Source organism: Arabidopsis lyrata (assembly GCF_000004255.2).
Source record: "Arabidopsis lyrata subsp. lyrata unplaced genomic scaffold ARALYscaffold_7, whole genome shotgun sequence".
NCBI lineage: Eukaryota > Viridiplantae > Streptophyta > Magnoliopsida > Brassicales > Brassicaceae > Arabidopsis > Arabidopsis lyrata.
The window spans coordinates 3,672,006-3,692,746 of record NW_003302549.1 but is presented as its reverse complement, the minus strand read 5'-3'; the positions used below and the strand labels follow the sequence as shown (position 1 = coordinate 3,692,746).

Sequence of the window (20,741 nt, the reverse complement as noted above, 5' to 3'; positions counted from 1 at the left end):
ACAGAATGTTACATTACAAGTTTTAACTTCTTCCAAACAATGATTTAAAGGCTATAAACAATTCTAAACATAATTTACAACACTTAAAAACCTGATTAGAAAACAAATACCCTAAAAAAATGCTTTAAAAATGCCCAACGGCAACCCAAAAGCAAAAACAACTTTATGGTTCAAATCGAAAATTTGAGCGTCAAAATCGAAAAAATTGAAATTTGAAGGAAAAAATAAAAATACATTAGTCAGAGAGAGAGAGAGAGCTCTGTGTCTAGAAGGGAAATCAAAAATTCAAACGCTGCAGATTCTGTTTCTACATCGGCCTGCATTTGGGCGCTCCTCAGTCCCCCGGCGCTGAAATCGCCGACTAGGGTTTTTCTTCAGATCTCCGGCGGTTACTCTACTTCCTCCGCCCATGGACTCAGATTCCTCGAAATCGCGGATTGATCAGGTCCGTTTCTCTCTCTCTCTTTTTCTTTGATTAATTTGTCTCCACGAACTTCAGACGAATGTTTGTGTTCTTCTTCCTCTCTTTCTCCTTTTCTCTGTGTGCAAATTCGTGCTTGCTGCAACAACTTCAAGTTTCTCAAGACTTCAAAAACTTGTGCTTTTTGAATTCTGACCTATATCGATGCAAATGGGTGAAATTTGTACTTTGTAGAGTCTTCAAATCATTGGATTGTTTTGGTAGTGAAAATCTATATAATTTGTAAAGAAAGTCGCTTTTTAATGAGCAAAGTCTTACACTTTGTCAAGGATTTTCTATGAATTAGATAAAAAGAATTGTTTTAAAAAGCTTTTTCTGCAGTCAAATTATGAAATTAGTTATGATGAATGAGAAGTGGGCCAAAAGACGGATTTTGTTACATTGAAGCATAAGTGTGTTTGCACTGACTCATTTTCCTTATGTTTGTTGTCACTGTACTATCAGTTTTATGTATCAAAGAAGAGGAAACACCAGTCACCAAATTTGAAATCTGGGAGAAATGAGAAAAATGTGAAGGTGACAGGAGAAAGATCTCCTGGAGACAAAGGCACTTTGGACAATTACTTGAAAGCCTCTCTGGATGACAAGAGCACTACCAATAGTGGGTTGCAGGCAAGGCAGGAGGCGTTTACAAGAAAATTGGATTTGGAGGTTTCTGCTTCGTCTGTTGGTGAAAATATAAACCCCTGCCTGCCTAAACCTGTAACTATTGCAACTTTTAAAGAGTGTTTGGACCAGAACGGATCTCGAGATTTGCATAAAGAAGGTGTTGCAGCTGAAGCTCATGCAACAGATGGTTTGCACTGTGCTAACCAGAAAGATAATTCAGAACTAAGAGACTTTGCCACTAGTTTCTTGTCCTTGTATTGTAGGTAATGTGCTTTGATTGTGCCGAATATTTTTTCTTTCCATTATCATCAAGGAGTTAGTTACATACTTACATTCATTCTTTTATTATGTCTGACTAATCAATTGTTCTGGAATTTAGAAGATTTTGTTCATTGTGCTTGTCTGTTTTTTGCAGTGGTTTGCAGTCTGTTGTTGGCTCACCTCCACATCAGAAGGCAAATGAACTGAAGCGTCGAAGCAGTTCATCATCACTTGCCCAAGATATACAAAGTTCTCACAAGAGGCGTTGTGAGTCCGAAAATATACCATCACTAGATGATCTTGCAAATCCTCTCGGGAGTAAGCCTGAATCACTCGCTAGGAATGGTGATAATAGAGATAAATCTGTTTCAGACCATACAAAGAAGGTATAATTGGATCAACAATCATGGTTACCTGTCCTCCTGCTAAACTAATTCATCTCAAATAATCGTATGTGTTTGCTCTGATATATTCACAGATGCCGAGCAATGAATATGTTGAAATTCCAATGGGCTTGAGGAAGTGTAGTAAGGCGCCAGAATCATCTGCTCATCTAACTGAATTCCACACGCCTGGATCAGCCATTAAATCATGTCCTGTTGGAACCCCTAAGTCAGGAAGTGGTAGCTCAATGTTCTCACCTGGTGATTCTTTCTGGAATGAAGCAATTCAAGTTGCTGATGGTTTGACAATTCCAATTGAGAACTCTGGTTCCGTAAAAGTTAAAGATGGAGATCAACATGGAACTATTCTTTCATGCAGCAACAAAACAGATAAATGCAATGAAATGTTAAAGAGGAGTTTAGATTTAGATGAAAGCAGAGTAAACGATAAAGATGCCATTGGTTTTTCAAAGGTCTTGGAGAAGCATGGGAGAGATTTTAATAAAGAAGTATCTCCGCTTCCTGTCAAGAATCTTGAACTTTTGTTTCAAGATAAGAACATTAATGGAGGTCTTCGAGAGCAATGTGCTTCATTTGATCAAAATAACATTACTCTAGGAAGCAGTAGGATCTCTGAATCTGCTTTCGTCGATAATAAAGGATGTGAAACTCTTGATATTGTAAATTCTCAGGCAGATAAAGGTTTGATAGGCAAGATGTATCCAGAACCCGAAGGAAAGAAAGTTTTACTGTGCGAGGAAAATCGTGGTGTAAGATCTGTTTCTATGATAAGCAACATGAGGAAACCAGTTGATTCTAGTGAATCTGAAGAAAGTCATACTCCTTCAAGCTCTCACCGTAATTACGATGGTTTGATTCTCAGCACTTGGCTTCCCTCAGAAGTTTGCAGTGTATACAATAAGAAAGGAATATCCAAACTCTATCCTTGGCAGGTACATAACTATTATTTTTGGATACAGCTGATCAATATTTTTGAAATGCCTACTCCTATAGATAAATAGATAGATAGATGTAAATTTGCTTCTCTATTGCAGTTCTATGATACGAGAGCCTGCAGCTAGTATTCGCCATCCAAAGTTAATCTGCTCTTCATGCATTGTTCCTTTCATTACATTTATCATATCACTTATGCCGTAGTTGTACATGTGATATATGTTGGTTTTCTTCCTTTTGACCTCTCTTTGCTCACCTTGTCTGATGCTACCCGCACTGACCTACTTTTTACATATCTCTCGTTATTTGGGACCCTATTCACCTTTTTAATGTTTTTCATGAATTTGCACAAAACTTATTGACAACTTTTATCCTCGACTCTATTCTTATTTTTGTATTTATACTTTCTAAATTTGTGACGTTGATTAATGAGTGATTTTAAGTCAGTATCATATCTGAAAAAGTTGTCCTGTTTGTACGCATGTATTGCCTCTTTCATGAGCTGAATACAAATTGTTAATTTTCTAGGTCGAGTGTCTTCAGGTAGATGGTGTTTTGCAGAAAAGGAATCTAGTATATTGTGCTTCTACTAGGTATCTTCATGGTTGGCTATGAATCTGTTTCAAAGTTTCTTTTTTCATACATTTTCTTTGGATCATGATAGCAGTATTATTAATCTCAGTAGCAGGCTTCTGTCTTACAAGAATTTATTATCAATTTCAAAACCATGCTGTTTGCGCAGTGCTGGTAAAAGTTTTGTTGCAGAAGTCTTGATGCTGCGCCGGGTCATAACAACTGGAAAAATGGCATTGCTTGTGCTACCTTATGTATCCATTTGTGCCGAGAAGGTTTCTTTTGTTTCTCCAAGCATCCTACACGTTTTGCAATATTACTTTCTGTAAGTTTAATCGTATTTGCAATTGGGTGCAGGCGGAACACCTTGAGGTCCTTCTTGAACCACTTGGTAAGCATGTTCGTAGTTACTATGGAAATCAGGGTGGTGGAACACTTCCTAAAGGCACTTCTGTGGCTGTGTGCACGATTGAGAAGGCAAACTCTTTGATAAATCGCTTGCTCGAAGAGGGTCGTTTGTCAGAACTTGGGATAATAGTTATAGATGAGCTACATATGGTATGGTTTTCACATATCTCATCTGCATGGATCTCGGATAAGCTTATAACTGTCTGAAACCATCTTTATTTTTTATCTTTGCTTTATTTTGTGCTCTATCTTCATATAGTTGATAATGAATGCATTAAAAGGAATCTTCTGCTCATGGTTTATATAGGTGGGTGACCAACATAGGGGTTATCTTTTGGAACTTATGTTGACGAAACTTCGTTATGCTGCTGGTGAAGGCAGTTCAGAATCAAGTAGTGGTGAGAGTTCAGGGAATAGCAGTGGCAAAGCTGATCCTGCTCATGGCCTACAAATTGTGGGTATGAGTGCTACAATGCCGAATGTTGGCGCAGTTGCTGACTGGCTTCAAGTAAGCAAAAAAATCACAATTTGTGTGTGTATGTATATATTTTGCTCTCACTCAGTTGCATGACACTTTTCTTTAGATATACAAGTATTCGTCAGTTAATGTACATACCTGCATGTCTGTGGGAATTATAATAAAATATGGTATATATGAAGTTGCGCAGAAATACTGTTTGAGATTGTTAATAAACTTTATGTTTCCTTTAAAATGAAGACCTTTGTATCTCCAGATCTCTTAAATGGGTGATGATAGTTTTTATGTATATGTTACTTTCCGAAGCTATTGTCTTCACCCCTATTGAAACTCTTTGTAAAGTTATTGTGGCCTTTTTTAACCAGAAAACTTAATATTTGTTTTACATGTTGAAAGGCAGCTTTATATCAAACAGAGTTTCGACCAGTTCCACTAGAGGAGTATATTAAAGTTGGTAGCACCATTTACAATAAAAAGATGGAAGTTGTGAGGACTATACCAAAAGCTGCTGATATGGGAGGGAAAGACCCGGACCATATAGTTGAGCTTTGTAACGAGGTAATGGAAGTTTTTGATAAAACATGTACTCAGCTTTTGTTAAAAAAGGAATATTCACATGTAATATCACGATCTAGGTTGTTCAAGAGGGCAATTCAGTGCTGATATTTTGCTCGAGTCGAAAAGGATGTGAATCAACTGCTAGGCATATTTCAAAGCTCATTAAAAAAGTTCCCATAGACGTTGATGGTAAAAATAGTGAGTTTATGGATATCAGATCTGCTATTGATGCCCTGCGAAGGTCTCCGTCTGGAGTAGATCCTGTACTAGAAGAAACTCTTCCCTCTGGGGTTGCCTATCACCATGCTGGTCTTACAGTATGTTTACACATTCACCATAGATCTTTTCTTGACCTGGCTAAACTATATACTGGGATTGTGATTCTTTTCCTATTTACATGGGCTACAGTAAATTTTACGCAAAGTGAATATCTCCATTCATTAGCACACTTGGAAACTAACTCATATTTTTATTACAGGTAGAAGAAAGAGAGATAGTTGAGACCTGTTACCGTAAGGGTCTCGTACGTGTCTTAACAGCTACATCCACTTTGGCAGCTGGGGTTAACCTGCCTGCAAGGAGGGTTATTTTTCGACAACCAATGATTGGCCGTGATTTTATTGATGGAACAAGGTACAAGCAAATGTCTGGTCGAGCTGGGCGGACTGGGATTGATACAAAAGGAGAAAGTGTATGTCTAACTCTGTGACGCTGGAAACTTTTATATCAGAATTTCTGTCTTGCTAAGCATGCATTGTGTCATTACTTTAGACATATTGTTCACATGCATTTTTTTCTTGTTTGGAGTGGTCAATGTTCTAGGGTTTTGATTCTTGTTCTATATTTTCTTTTCTTTCCAGGTTTTGATTTGCAAACCTGGAGAACTCAAGCGAATAATGGCACTTCTTAATGAAACCTGCCCACCATTGCAGTCTTGTTTATCTGAGGATAAAAATGGAATGACTCATGCGATACTAGAAGTTGTGGCAGGTGGAATTGTTCAGACTGCCAAAGATATTCATCGCTATGTTAGGTGTACACTTCTGAATTCTACAAAACCCTTTCAAGATGTGGTCAAATCAGCTCAGGATTCTCTGCGGTGGCTGTGCCACAGGAAATTTCTTGAGTGGAATGAAGAGACAAAGTTATACACTACAACACCCCTTGGACGTGGATCTTTTGGAAGTTCACTCTGCCCAGAGGAGTCACTTGTAGTCTAATTTGACTTTCTATAATTGAAATTGCATTTTATATATTGTTATGTAAGCATGCTTGACGTCGATGTTTGGTGTTGCTGCAGATAGTGCTGGATGATCTTCTACGAGCACGTGAAGGACTAGTTATGGCTTCTGATTTGCATTTGGTCTACTTAGTCACACCAATCAATGTTGGTGTTGAACCAAACTGGGAATTGTATTATGAACGGTTCATGGAACTGTCTCCTTTAGAGCAGGTAATTTTGTACTCTCTGATAATATATGGCATATTTATATGTTGATAAGCAAGAAGTATGTTGTTAGTTCTTCCTCTAAATTGGCTGTTATTCCAGTTTAGATGTTTTTCTTCGTATTAAACTGTTAGTGTTTTACAAAATAATTATGCATTCTCTTTCTCCTTTACTTCCGTTGTGGAAAGCTAAATTGCAACCTTCAGGTGTCATGCAGTGCTTTTTGAATAGAACTAATTAGGTCTTGATATCTAGGGATGTAGTTTTTTTTGGAAAATCTTCATACGCTGATGCTGTTATTTTTTATCTTTCGATTTCAGTCTGTTGGCAATAGAGTTGGAGTGGTCGAACCTTTCCTGATGCGCATGGCACATGGTGCAACAGTTCGCACTATAAACAAACCACAGGATGTAAAAAAAAATTTGCGTGGAGAATATGACAATCGGCATGGTTCAACAAGCATGAAGATGCTTTCAGATGAACAAATGCTTCGAGTGTGCAAACGATTTTTTGTTGCTCTCATCTTGTCAAAATTAGTTCAGGTGGGCCCCCTACACTGTTCTATTTTTGTTTCTTGTATTTTATCTTTGCTAAAGCTTCTTATTTTGGTTCATATGTAATGCAGGAAGCTTCTGTGACTGAGGTCTGTGAAGCCTTTAAAGTGGCTAGAGGTATGGTTCAAGCGCTACAGGAGAACGCTGGAAGGTTTTCTTCTATGGTTTCAGTGTTCTGTGAGAGGCTTGGATGGCATGATTTGGAAGGCTTAGTTGCCAAGTTCCAGAACCGTGTTTCATTTGGTGTCAGGGCTGAGATTGTTGAACTTACTAGCATTCCATATATAAAGGTACTTGCAGCTTCCAGGAACTTATAGCTAGGATATGAAGAGTGATGTTAATAAAGATGGTTTTCGGTGTTGAATAAATAGGGTTCAAGGGCTAGAGCGCTGTATAAAGCTGGCTTGCGTACATCTCAGGCGATAGCTGAAGCGTCCATCCCTGAAATTGTCAAAGCTCTCTTTGAATCTTCAGCATGGGCTGCAGAAGGTAATATAGTTTTCTTAGACAGTTTAAATTGATGTTTTTATTGCCTCATTGAGATCTCTCCAGCTTATACAAATATTGATAAGTTAAATGTTTGTCAGAAAGAATATTGTATCATCTTTCATCTAATGTGCTCAGAGTTAATATGGTGTATCAGGTACTGGACAAAGAAGGATACACTTGGGATTAGCCAAGAAAATCAAGAATGGGGCTCGCAAAATTGTTCTTGAGAAAGCAGAAGAGGCGAGGGCTGCTGCATTTTCTGCTTTTAAGTCACTTGGTTTGGATGTTCATGAGCTTTCAAAGCCCTTGCCTTTGGCTCCTGCTAGTAGTCCCAATGGACAAGAAACTACTGAAAGAGACATTTCCAGAGGCTCTGTTGGTCCCGATGGATTACAACAAAGCATAAAGGTGCACATGGAATGTGAAAACTTTGATATGGATAATCACAGAGAAAAGCCAAGTGAAGTATTAGGTGCTACCTTAGGGGTTTCATCAGAAGTTAACATGACCAGTCGTCTTCCTAATTTTGGACCTATAGGAACTACAGTCGGCACTAATGGGCCTAGTGCTGTTAGTATTCTTTCCAGTGATACTTTGCCTATCCCTGTTTACGATAACAGAGAGATAAAAACTGTGGACAATGTTGAGCAGCATTTGACTAGGAATGCCAATAAGGATGGTACAGGTGAAAAGGGTCCAATAACTGCAGGAAATATTAGTGGTGGATTTGATTCTTTTCTGGAACTTTGGGAATCTGCTGGGGAATTTTTCTTTGATCTTCACTATAATAAACTACAAGATTTGAATTCCCGCATCTCTTATGAGATACATGGAATTGCTATATGCTGGAATAGCTCCCCTGTATACTATGTCAATCTTAATAAGGATCTTCCCAACCTGGAATGTGTAGAAAAACAAAAGCTCATCGAAGATGCAGTTGTTGGCAAGAATGAGGTTTTGGCTACCCACAACATGTTTGATGTTATAAAATCTAGGTGGAACAAAATCAGTAAAATAATGGGGAATGTAAATACGAGAAAGTTCACGTGGAATTTGAAAGTCCAGATTCAGGTGCTTAAGAGTCCCGCCATTTCAATCCAAAGATGCAATCGCTTGAATCTTGCAGAAGGGATCAGGGATCTTGAGTTGGTTGATGGATCTTGGTTAATGATGCCTCCTCTTCGCACAAGCCACACCATTGACATGAGCATTGTGACATGGATTCTTTGGCCAGATGAGGAAAGACATTCAAATCCAAACATCGATAAGGTAATTCCAGATTGACTATTACTGAAATCATACAATATATATATATATATATATATATCATGTCTCTTGATGACGGTGTTGAACAAGAAAAGCAACAAAGTATAAATATATTTTTATCATTTGTTGGTTAGTCTATCATCACACAGATTTAGCTTATAGGTATTTCCTTAGTTTAGTTGTTGATGCAAAGTTGCTAAAACTGTTAATGTGATGTTAAAGGAAGTAAAGAAAAGGCTATCCCCAGAGGCAGCTGAAGCTGCTAATCGCAGTGGCAGGTGGAGGAATCAGATCCGAAGGGTTGCCCACAATGGCTGCTGCAGAAGGGTTGCTCAAACGAGAGCCCTTTGTTCAGCTCTTTGGAAGATCCTTGTTTCCGAAGAACTTCTTGAAGCACTGACAACCACTGAAATGCCGCTGGTAAATCTTCTTTAACTTGCTTTAGTTACAAAGGATTTTCTAAACTTCACCAGCATCCTGCTGGATGATATGCTCAAAGTTAAATATTTATGTGTATTTGCTCAAGCAGCCATCTGTGGTTGGTTTTCCTTTTCAGAAATTTTGTATTGTGATAGTAAGTGTTTGCTACCGTACAGCTTCCTTACAAATATCCTATGTGATAGAGCTAGATAATGGCCAGGGAGGCAGTCAATTAAAGAAATTTCTAACTCTGCTAAGTTAGTTATTTTGCGGCAGCATAATGCTTTCATTCTGTGTTTCAGGTTAATGTTCTTGCAGACATGGAGCTCTGGGGTATAGGTGTCGATATAGAAGGATGCCTTAGGGCACGGAATATATTGCGAGATAAACTGCGGTCCCTTGAAAAGAAAGCATTTGAATTGGCTGGCATGACATTTTCATTGCACAACCCAGCTGATATTGCAAATGTGTTGTTTGGACAGTTGAAGTTGCCCATACCTGAAAACCAATCCAAAGGGAAACTTCATCCAAGTACTGATAAGCATTGCTTGGATCTTTTAAGGTATTCCAAAGGGCTAATTGCTTTTCCTTACATTAAGCTCTGTTTTTTCATCACGAAGGATAACAGCCAATTTGAGATACTTTCAGCAGTTATATAAAGAAAAAGTCTGTGGTTATGATATCAAGAGCACGATTTTCCCCCAGCTACTGTGTTTTTATTTCAGTCTGACCATACATTGGAATACAACTTTGTCCCAGGAATGAGCATCCTGTTGTCCCAATCATCAAAGAACACCGCACTTTGGCAAAGCTCTTAAATTGTACACTGGGATCAATTTGTTCGCTTGCTAAACTACGCTTGAGCACGCAAAGGTACACGTTGCATGGCCGCTGGCTTCAAACATCGACAGCAACTGGGCGGCTTTCCATAGAGGAGCCTAATCTCCAAGTATGACTTCTGCTATGTTTCCTTTTTCATTCTATCGTGTATCTTAAAATCAATGACCATGTTACTTTTCTGCAGTCTGTTGAGCATGAAGTAGAGTTCATATTGGATAAAAATGGAAAGGACGTAAATTCAGATGCTGATAGTTACAAAATAAATGCACGTGATTTCTTTGTTCCTACTCAGGTAAATTTCTACGTAATTTCTAAAGTGTTGTGCCTTTGGTCTTCAAGCCAACAAGAAAACATATTTCTTAAAAAATAATTGTACAACTGAAAGCATTTGTTTCCTCCAAAGCATAATTTTTGAGAGGTCGGTAGTATGGGTCCTCCTGAGTTATTGGGCTAGTTACTCGAGTGTTAGGGGATTTAACATATGCATCTGAAAAGGTATTGGAAGCGCGTAGTTGCCAAGTCAAGACTATTCGTATTGTTAAAGCTCATTCAGTGTGGATGAATCAAGATGACAACAAAATCTTGCACAACTCCACAGTAGGGTAGAACCATATTAAATAGGCTTTTACTGGCAACAGTGTTGAGTGTGTCACACCATCTTTGGTGCAATGTATTTTCAATCACCTTAGCCATAAGAGATTTCTGGTTTTCTCGAAGGTTTTCATGTTGACTTTTTCCACCACAGGAAAATTGGTTACTCTTGACGGCAGATTATTCACAGATAGAGTTGCGACTTATGGCACACTTTTCTAGAGATTCCTCGTTGATTTCACAGCTTAGACAGCCAGAGGGTGATGTCTTTACGATGATAGCTGCAAAATGGACTGGAAAAGCCGAGGGTTCTGTTAGTCCACATGATAGAGATCAGACCAAAAGATTGATCTACGGAATTCTTTATGGAATGGGTGCAAACAGGCTCGCAGAACAGCTTGAGTGCAGCTCAGATGAAGCCAAGGAGAAAATTAGAAGCTTTAAAAGTTCTTTCCCTGCAGTCACCTCTTGGCTAAACGAAACGATTTCATTTTGCCAGGAAAAAGGGTGAGGATGTTACACTCTATTTCCTTTTATATTTGATTCCAATGCAGTTCCATGTGGTCCTTTAAATCATAGTATCTTTATTATTTTGTGTGATCAATTATGGAGCTATACTTTCAGTATTTCTTGCTGAAGACAAAATTGTCAGCTTTATAATTAATTGGATTGCTTCTTTATGAACTATATTTATAAATGCAGACTATTTTGATATGCAGATACATTCAGACTCTCAAGGGAAGAAGGCGGTTCTTGTCGAAAATAAAATTTGGGAATGCCAAAGAGAAATCTAAGGCTCAAAGGCAAGCTGTAAATTCCATGTGCCAGGTCCGATCTTGTTTCTTCCTTTCTTTCTCCCGGGCACTTAATGTTATGCTTTCATGTTTAATAGACTGCCCATATACCAAATCTGGATATATAAATTGAGAAAGTGAACACTTCCCTTTTCGTTATTTGGTTGGTGGTAATGGTTTTAAGAGGTCTCATCCCCTTAAGAGAGAACTCTATGTTGAAGAAGTCCCTAACATTTGCTTCCAGACCATAAAATTTTACCGGGTTGTGGTTTTATTCAGGGATCTGCTGCTGATATTATAAAGATTGCGATGATAAACATATATTCTGCAATTGCTGAAGATGTCGATACCACAGCATCTAGTTCTTCAAGTGAAACTAGGTTTCACATGTTAAAGGGACGATGCCGAATTCTTCTACAAGTGAGGTTTCCACTTTTTTGTTTTTGTTTCAGTTTTGTTTTCTTTCCATATATTCAATATTGTACTTCCTTCTGCAAGTTAAATTTTCATATTGTCTATAGCTTATAATTGTGGGACATCATTATACAGGTACATGATGAACTTGTGCTAGAAGTTGATCCTTCTTACGTAAAAGTAGCTGCAATGTTGCTACAAACCAGCATGGAAAATGCGGTGTCACTTCTCGGTATGTTCCTCATATACTAGGCTTTTCATTAAGTAATGTATATATATTGACCTTACTGATTCTATTCTCTATTTTCAGTCCCTTTACATGTGAAACTGAAAGTTGGAAAAACATGGGGTTCTTTAGAGCCGTTTCAGGCTGATTAAGACATCAGCAAATTTTCAAAAAGTCTTGAAATTTCAATATAAGAGCCTTGGATGGTTTTGAGCAACTCGCTCACAAAAATGTTCCAACATCCAATGGCTGGACTTGATCCCATGCTGCTATGTCTTCATGAAGTGATGAAGGGAAACGATTTCACCGGCTTCATTGACATTCCTTGCTTGAAGCTGAGACATGGAGATGGGATAATGAATGGATCATTTCAAAGGGATTTGCTCCTGCTGTGTTCTCTCAGAGGAGGGCTCTCTACTTATCAGCTCTAAAGAGAGTCTCTGTAAAGGTCTAACCAAAATAGACAACTTCGATAACTACTTAGACAGTGACTTTTAACATGACAAAAATCATAGAAAGATTAGGCAAAGGTAACTTGAGATATTTGATTGTAAAAATCTAATGTCAACTTTTTTTTCTATATGTACTCATGGTTCCAAAAGAGTAAATATATTTGATGATCATATACTCTATTTTATAGATTTTTAGATTTGATAATTACATATAAATATTGTTAGGAGAAAAATATGTCGATATCTATAAAGTAAAAACCACTTATGAAAAGTATTTTTTTCAACGAGCACTAGACTTTTCCCGTGAACCTATCAACCCCGAGAATGTACTTTTTCGTAGCTGAAATTCTCTAGGGGGACCAGTTGTCAAAAAGGCTACATTGAAATGTGGAATCCATCTTCCAAAACTTGTCCAATTCAGATAAGTAAAAAAAATGTATTATCGTATTATTAAGAAAGGACATGAAATGGTGGTAGCTCACGAACGGCAATGATGCAAACCAAACCAGAGTGATTTGCTCTGCTGTCTAATTGTGTTTTCTTAGCACTAAAATTGAAAAACAACAAAGAAAGACAAAAAGAAAAAAAAAAAAAAGAAATGATTGTTAACCCAATAATGACCGGAAAAAGAAAAAAAAAAAGTACAGTGAGAAAGCGATAACACATTCTCAGCGTCAGAAGCTTACACTGCTCTATACGACAAAAACCTCACCTGCTTCCTCCTCCTCTATGAGTTAGTGAATGACTGAAAAAGCTTTCACAATCCCTTTTGAGTCGTTCCCAAAACGGCTTCGTTTTCATGTTGCTCTCTCCTTCTTCCTCGCCGGCTCCGGCCACTTCCCCGCCTGCCACGTTATCACCTCCGGCTGATTCCGTACCTGACACGTCATCACCTCCAGCTGCTCCTTTGTCTCCTCTTCCCCCACCATTGAGCTCTCCTCCGCCGTTGCCTCCACCACCGTCTCTCTCAGCTCCCACCGCTTCCCCACCGCTTCCTCCGGTGGAACCTCCACCGTCTCTTCCTATAGAATCTCCACCGCCTCCTCTAGTGGAATCACCACCTCTTCCTCCGTTGGAATCTCCATCCCCACCGTCTCCTCAGGTCTCAGCTCCTTCCGGTTCACCGCCATTTCCCTTTCTTCCCGCCAAACCTTCTCCACCGCCTTCTTCACTTCCCTCCGAGACAGTTCCGCCGGGAAATACGATTTCTCCGCCACCTCCTTATTCACTTCCCTCCGAATCAATCCCGCCGGTGAACACAGCTTCTCATCCACCGCCATCTCCTCCTCGCCGCCGTAGTGGCCCTAAGCCTTCGCTTCCTCCTCCCATCAATTCTTCTCCACCAAATCCTTCTCCGTCACTCCCAGAAACTTCTCCTCCACCGAAACCACCGCTCTCAACGACGCCATTTCCTCCTTCATCCACTCCGCCGCCGAAGAAGTCGCCGGCAGCAGCAACTCTTCCTTTCTTTGGGCCAGTGGGCCAATTACCGGATGGGACAGTAGCACCACCTATTGGGCCTGTTATAGAGCCCAAGACGAGTCCCGGCGAATCAATAATATCTCCGGGAACGCCACAGCCACTGGTACCGAAGAGTCTGCCTGAGACGACGTCGTATCACCGGTCTTCCGCCGGGTTCTTATTTGGTGGTGTAATCGTTGGAGCACTTCTACTAGTTCTGTTAGGTCTTCTCTTTGTCTTTTACAGAGCTACCAGAAATAGAAATAACAACAACAGCTCTGCTCATCGTCAATCCAAAACTCCCTCAAAAGGTATGAATTCAAATGATTTGCCAATAATTGCCTGTTTGAAACAATAAACTGAATCTTCTTGGCTACAATATTCCATAAGCTTAGTGTGCTTAAATATATAAACTTTGAGATCAATTTGTTTCAGATTGTCACTTAGAAATGTAATGTAGTTGTAAGTTGGGCTCTTTTTTGCTTGGATTAGTTCAACATCATCCGGGCGGTAATGCCGGTCCAAACCAGGCACATGTTATCACAATGCCACCTCCAATCCATACTGCACCACCTAAATATTTATCTAGTGGAGGCAATGGTACTAAAGAGAACAATTCTGTTGCAAAAAACATTACAATGCCATCTGGAATGTTCACCTACGAAGAACTTTCCGAAGCAACGTGTGGATTTTCAGAGGCGAACCTTTTGGGGGAAGGCGGTTTCGGTTATGTTCACAAAGGAGTGCTTAAAAACGGGACAGAAGTTGCGGTGAAGCAGCTGAAGATTGGGAGCTATCAAGGGGAAAGAGAATTCCAAGCTGAGGTTGACACAATCAGTAGGGTTCATCATAAGCATCTCGTTTCATTGGTTGGTTATTGCGTTAACGGAGATAAAAGACTCTTGGTTTACGAGTTTGTTCCTAAAGATACCTTGGAGTTCCACTTGCATGGTAAAAAAAAATATATGATTTGATCCTTCTTAAGGATTTTATTTTGTCTTTAGATTCATTATGTTGAGTATTGTGAGAATATGTATTGTAGGAAACAGAGGAAGTGTGTTAGAGTGGGAAATGAGGCTCAGGATTGCTGTAGGAGCAGCAAAAGGATTAGCGTATCTTCATGAGGATTGTGAGTTTTTTCTCCTCATAATGGGAATGAGCATGGCCTTTTTCGGTTTTTCGACACTGCTATTGATTTCTAGTGTTGAAATGCAGGCAGTCCAACTATAATTCACCGTGATATCAAAGCAGCTAATATCCTTCTAGATTCCAAATTTGAGGCAAAGGTGATCTGCTCTTTAATCTTATCATTAAGTTTGGTTTTTAGGATCCACCAGAAATTTGGGTATCAGTGAAGTTTTTTTGAATCAGAGTTTCGGTTTATATTCATACCATTTTTGTTTAATTTAACAAGATTACATGTAGCTTAGACTTCTTGTTCTGTTTTGCTTCTTTCAGGTCTCTGACTTTGGACTAGCCAAGTTTTTCTCAGACACCAATTCATCATTCACTCATATCTCTACTCGAGTGGTAGGAACTTTCGGGTAAAACACCATCCAATGCTTGATATGATATGCCATCTTAAAATATTATATTACCGTTTTAAGGTTCTCTATACATCAGTGATCACTAAACGTCTTGTGCACCATTTAAACAGATACATGGCTCCAGAATACGCGTCTAGTGGTAAAGTAACTGATAAATCAGATGTATATTCATTTGGGGTTGTGCTTCTTGAACTCATCACTGGACGTCCATCAATTTTCTCCAAAGATTCTTCCACAAACCAGAGTTTAGTTGACTGGGTAAGTCAAAATACATGATGATGATGATGATAATACCATCAGATTTTCTTTTTTTCCTAATAGATATTAGATGAGAAGTAGACTCCAAAATAACTGCAAGCTTGAAACTTCATTAGATTGTGAATTTTGATTTTTCCTCAGGCAAGACCATTGCTTGCGAAAGCAATTTCTGGAGAGAGCTTTGACCTTCTTGTAGACCCGAGGTTGGAGAAGAATTACGATACAACCCAGATGGCAAACATGGCTGCTTGTGCTGCTGCTTGCATACGCCAATCAGCTTGGCTTCGGCCCCGAATGAGCCAGGTCTGAGATTTAGTTGAAATACATGTATTTGTCCACATATCACAAAGGAACAAGCCTAATTCATGAATATATTTTATATCTTGAAAAAACTTGAATAGGTAGTACGTGCCCTTGAAGGTGAGGTAGCCCTAAGAAAGGTCGAAGAGACGGGGAATAGCGTGACCTATAGCTCTTCTGAAAACCTGAATGACATTACACCACGGTATGGAACAAATAAGAGGAGATTCGACACAGGTTCAAGCGATGGTTACACTTCAGAGTTCAGAATATGGAGTTAACCCTTCTCAGTCAAGCAGTGAACATCAACAGGTGAGTACTTAGTTCACAGGTTCAATAGGGTAAGTTTCACCACAATTATTGGGTTTTAGGATACAGTCATCTTGGGTTAACAAAAAAATGTTGTAAGAAATTAGACTACCTCATTCATTTGTAGTTAAGGTTTCCGAAGAACACTGCTTGTGTTTTGTTCATGTATAAATTGGTTGTAATATTGGGGCACAAGTTTGATTATGTTGAAATTATTTTGTTTGCTTCTGATCTAACTTCTACTGATTTCCAGTTTTAACTTCATGGCATTACTATGACAATGTATACTATATGTTTTCTTCATAATATTTTTTATGCTTATGACATTACTAGGACAATATAATGTATGTTTTCATAATTTTTTTATTATTATATAGTAATAGCAGTTTTTTCACATGAACTAAGCTTCATAATATATTAGGCTAATTAAGCATGATAAAAGTACAATTTTCATTTGAAGAAAAGTTGACATGTTGTTGAAACCCTAGGAAGATCTCTCGACTCCTCGATGGTCAACTCTTTCTTTTCAATATCGAACATGCATCTCACCGAGATTGTCACAGTCTTTAAACACTTAAGGTAAGCTAAGATATATGTCAAGAATTCTTTCTCTTCTTCTCTGATTACATATTCTCTATACTCAAATATCTCGAGTTGTGACGACAAGCATCCAGGAAGAGAATTTGGTTGGTTCCATGAAAGTGGGATCCGATCGTGGGGGCTAAAGGTATATTCCTGAGAAGCAATGATGGATGGCTATATTATTAAGCAGATTTTGACTAGTATTTAAGTCCACTAAAGCTAGAAGAAGGGGATGAGGATAATATACTTACATGATTTACCAAAATAACATTTAGTTTTGGAGCATTTTCAAGTAAAAGTAAGAGTGGCTCCAACTAGTCTGAATTAGAAGGTTATGGTGCTACTACGCACAAACTGCAACAAAAAAAACAACAGCAAAGTAATTACATGCTAAAATGATTACAAAAAAAAAAGTATGGAACGTCATTGTGGACGAGGAAGAAGTTGTCCCTACCCTCACAGAAGAAGATATGAAGCGAAATCTTCAGAATTCTACAACATAGCTTCCAGAATTCCCGTCATTTCTCCTTCCATGAGGGTAGGAGGGTAGGCCCAACTTCTTCTACTCCACAATTACTTTTTCCTTCTTCTAATCTTCAGCCACTTTCTTTTTATTCTGTTTGCTAGCCTTTGAGGAGGTGCGATCACCTACGACGCACTCTACGGAAGCTAGGATCACCTGCGACGCACTCTATGGAAGCTAGGATCACATGTGATATACTCTACGAAAGCTAGGATCACCTGCGACGCATGCTATGGAAGCTAGGATCACATGCGAACACACCCTATGGAAGCTATGGTACACCTTAAATGTGGCGACTGCATCTTCAAAGAGGTTTCTACCGGATTCGGAGAAATCGACTTAGATCCGAGTGGAAGGACGAAAATCGTAAGGCGTTGGAAGGCACATGAAGGAGGATCACTCCATCGGAATTGAAAAGACATTGTTGAGTATTTGAGATCTCTGGTTGAGAAGAAGATGTGCAATAATGGAACAAATTTGAGTCGGTGAATCCTGTTATTCAATCTTTTTTTCTAACAAATCATAATTTGTCACCTGATCAAATAAAATAAAAACTCATTCAAATATAAAATTTAATCTCTAATCACTCTTTTATAAAACCAAAACAATCATTTAAATGTAAAATCTAAACCCTAACAACTTTTATAAACTCTAACCGCATATAATCTCTTTTAATTGTAGAATCTAAATTCCTAATCCGTTTTTATAAACTCAAACTGACATATAACCTCTTTTAATTGTAACATATAAACCCAAAACGATATATAATCTCGTTTAGTTTTAATCTCTAAATCTGAACTCTTCTTTATAAACTCAAACCGACATTTAAACTTGTTTAGTTATAAAATGAGACCCGTTATAAATTTTTTTTTTTTTTTTTTAATTTTAAATTTCCATTGAAGCTGAAACTAAAAAGTTACAAGGCCCAAAAAGCCCACTAGGACGCACAGGTCCGAAAGAAACAAAATACAAGGCCCAACCGAAAAGCCTAACAACAAAAAACTCTTCCCTGCGAAGAAACAGCCCGTTATAAAATTAAAATTCTAACTCTTTCTTATAACTCTTTTTTTATAAACTCAAACCGACGTATAAACTCTAACATCAATAGTATATTTTTATATGATTTATTTTAATGATTTATAATAATATTAATTTTTTATTTTATTTATTTTTATTAATTAGCAGATTTTGGTTGGTTAATAAAAGAAGGAGTGAATAAAACCTTGAACTCGAGAATTTTCCCCAAAAATGAAGTAGTAGTTTAATCCTTGTTTTTAGATTATCTTTGGGCGAGATGGGCTTATGTCTTAAATGTTCCTTAGCCCTTTTAAGCCCATTATTATCTCACTAGCTTGTATAAATGACACGATGTCGTTTCAACTTCGAATGCGAAATCTTTTCTCTCTCTACTTAATTAGTCACAGAAGCTTCATGTTATTTGACCGTCTCGATGTGTTATTTATTGATACCTTGGTTAAACATTTCTTAATTGCACATGCAATAATAACGTTGTCATGTTAATAAGTAGAGATGTGCTTTTAGTCAAGTAGTTAAGTCCATTTGACTCCGCCTTCTCTACCGGAGTTCGACTCCACTAAGTCGCGTTACCCCGCGTAGTAGGGATTGGCTATGGATCGGGCCTTGTCGATCCAAAGATGTCAAAAAAAAAAAAGTAGAGAATAATATAAGCTTTTGTTAATTAAATTGGAGGTCATTTTTGTATAAATTTGTTGTAATATGTTGAAAGTATTTTGTCAATTTCTCCGATTTTCAGTCAAGACTTTATCTAATATGCAGCAAGCTATTTATTTATTGTTATTGAAGAAAAACGATAGAAGTAGACATCGAAGAAGAACTTTTCTAAAAATAAAAACTGATCCCGTCGAACTCGTTTACTTGGCTCGTTGAACTCGTTAAATTTTACAAAGCATGATTTTCTAAATATAGATAAATCTATTTTTGCTGTGTGTTAAGAATATATATTACGAGTGTTGATGATGAAAATGAATACTTGTAACGAGAGTAAAGATTAACCAATAATTTCTGCAAGTAACAGAAATAAAAAATTGCTATCAACTTTTTTAGCCATGAAATTTGCTACTTGGTTTTTTGTTTCTTATGTTCTTGTCTTTCTCGTTCTTTGCTCTTGTAAAGGTAATTTATACTGAATGTTTTCTTTTGATTTTGTTTTGTTATTTGCGGAATATAAAACATTGATCGTTACAAATTAATGGCAAAAAAAATAACAATGTTGCGATTAGAAAAAAAAAACAAAAATATTGGTCTAGAAAAACGTTTAATTTTGGTTTTCTTGCATTGTCAATATATTGTTTATCTAAATAGATTCAACCAAAAACTAACTAACAATTCTTGTTGTGGTTGATATAAAATCATAGAAGTGGAAGCTCAGGAACTGTGTAATAGAATAGAAGACATCGATGGAAATTGTGACTTTCAAGGAGAGAAGGGGTGCTTGAAATTCATGACGAATAAGTATAAGAAAGAAAGACATGTTAGCTGCAAATGTACTAACCTTTACATGTTACACAAGACCAAACGTTTTTGCGACTGTAAACATCGATGCTCAAAATAAACTCCATAACCAAACATTGCTTTTACTCTTTTTACTAATAGCGAAGTTATGAGAGGTTGTAGTGTTGTCATGACCCATAAATAAGTTATGTTATTCTAATGTCCCTCTCTCTCCTTTTTTTGATATAAAATTTTAATAAAGTTTTGAGTTAGTAGTAAGTAGAATATATGAGTTTTTTTCAATCAATATCTATTTTCCATGTTCTCGTTGTTCCACACTGTAATGATCCAATTATTAATGTATTATATTTACGCATTTTGTATTGATGTAATTTTAATACAAATTGTTTTATTAGTGTGAAAAGCTTATGTGGACAAACAAAATTAGTATTAATTAAACACAATAAATTGTAATCCTATACTAATATTTGGGAAGTACATTCTAAGGATCATAACGTTGATTTTGTAAGAAACTAGAAATTGACCCGCGGTACACCGCGGGGCTATATTTTATTTTTAAAAGTCGAAATTTAAATCTTTTGAAGTTTATCTACAGATATAACCTATATTTTTTTTTAAAATTGTACATATATATCTATATATTATTCAGTGTGAGTGTACGATTAGTATGTTTTAGGTTTCAATTTTTAAAATATAGAAATGAAAACATACAGTTCATTAAGTAACGATGTATGGCGGATTTAAATTTAATTTCTTTTGTTGTTTGCATTTTATTATAATATTTTTAAATAATATAAATAATTTTATATATGTCAATAATGATATTTTTGAGTAAATAAATATTATAACAATGCAGTATGGATGTAATTGTAGCAAGGATAGTTATGGCTAATAAATATATTTTGTAGAGATCTTTTGGCAATGATTGTTTAGGTTAATATCTTTGATTTAATTTTGAAAATCTAAATAATAAATGCCAATGGGATGCCATCGTAAATAGTAGTAAACTCAAGGGCTATGTTTCTTTTTAAAAATTAATTTTTTTTTTTAAAGATTATATATTGATATAA

General features: G+C 37.2%; 3 protein-coding genes across 3 annotated transcripts; all 3 read left to right on the top strand.

Moving 5' to 3' along the window:
- The first annotated feature begins 174 nt into the window (after window positions 1-174).
- On the top strand, window positions 175-12,371 carry LOC9305325 (helicase and polymerase-containing protein TEBICHI). Its single transcript, XM_002869208.2, has 26 exons — window positions 175-445; window positions 926-1,353; window positions 1,506-1,737; window positions 1,830-2,687; window positions 3,217-3,281; window positions 3,431-3,536; window positions 3,619-3,819; window positions 3,977-4,177; window positions 4,544-4,705; window positions 4,783-5,022; window positions 5,184-5,396; window positions 5,566-5,916; window positions 6,006-6,158; window positions 6,473-6,694; window positions 6,778-6,996; window positions 7,078-7,195; window positions 7,350-8,464; window positions 8,684-8,881; window positions 9,184-9,443; window positions 9,641-9,830; window positions 9,906-10,013; window positions 10,467-10,819; window positions 11,032-11,140; window positions 11,386-11,526; window positions 11,656-11,752; window positions 11,831-12,371. Exons 1-26 carry the CDS (start codon window positions 410-412, stop codon window positions 11,896-11,898), a joined length of 6,444 nt encoding a protein of 2,147 aa, XP_002869254.1. The 5' UTR covers window positions 175-409; the 3' UTR covers window positions 11,899-12,371.
- Window positions 12,372-12,522: 151 nt separating this feature from the next.
- Window positions 12,523-16,304, top strand: LOC9303302 (proline-rich receptor-like protein kinase PERK14). Its single transcript, XM_002869207.2, has 8 exons — window positions 12,523-13,970; window positions 14,152-14,610; window positions 14,702-14,788; window positions 14,875-14,945; window positions 15,118-15,203; window positions 15,317-15,464; window positions 15,606-15,767; window positions 15,866-16,304. Exons 1-8 carry the CDS (start codon window positions 12,998-13,000, stop codon window positions 16,043-16,045), a joined length of 2,166 nt encoding a protein of 721 aa, XP_002869253.1. The 5' UTR covers window positions 12,523-12,997; the 3' UTR covers window positions 16,046-16,304.
- A 2,883-nt stretch (window positions 16,305-19,187) lies between these two features.
- LOC9305323 (putative defensin-like protein 231) lies at window positions 19,188-19,957 on the top strand. The gene is made up of 2 exons (XM_021019640.1): window positions 19,188-19,332; window positions 19,575-19,957. Exons 1-2 carry the CDS (start codon window positions 19,266-19,268, stop codon window positions 19,769-19,771), a joined length of 264 nt encoding a protein of 87 aa, XP_020875299.1. The 5' UTR covers window positions 19,188-19,265; the 3' UTR covers window positions 19,772-19,957.
- Window positions 19,958-20,741: the final 784 nt, after the last annotated feature.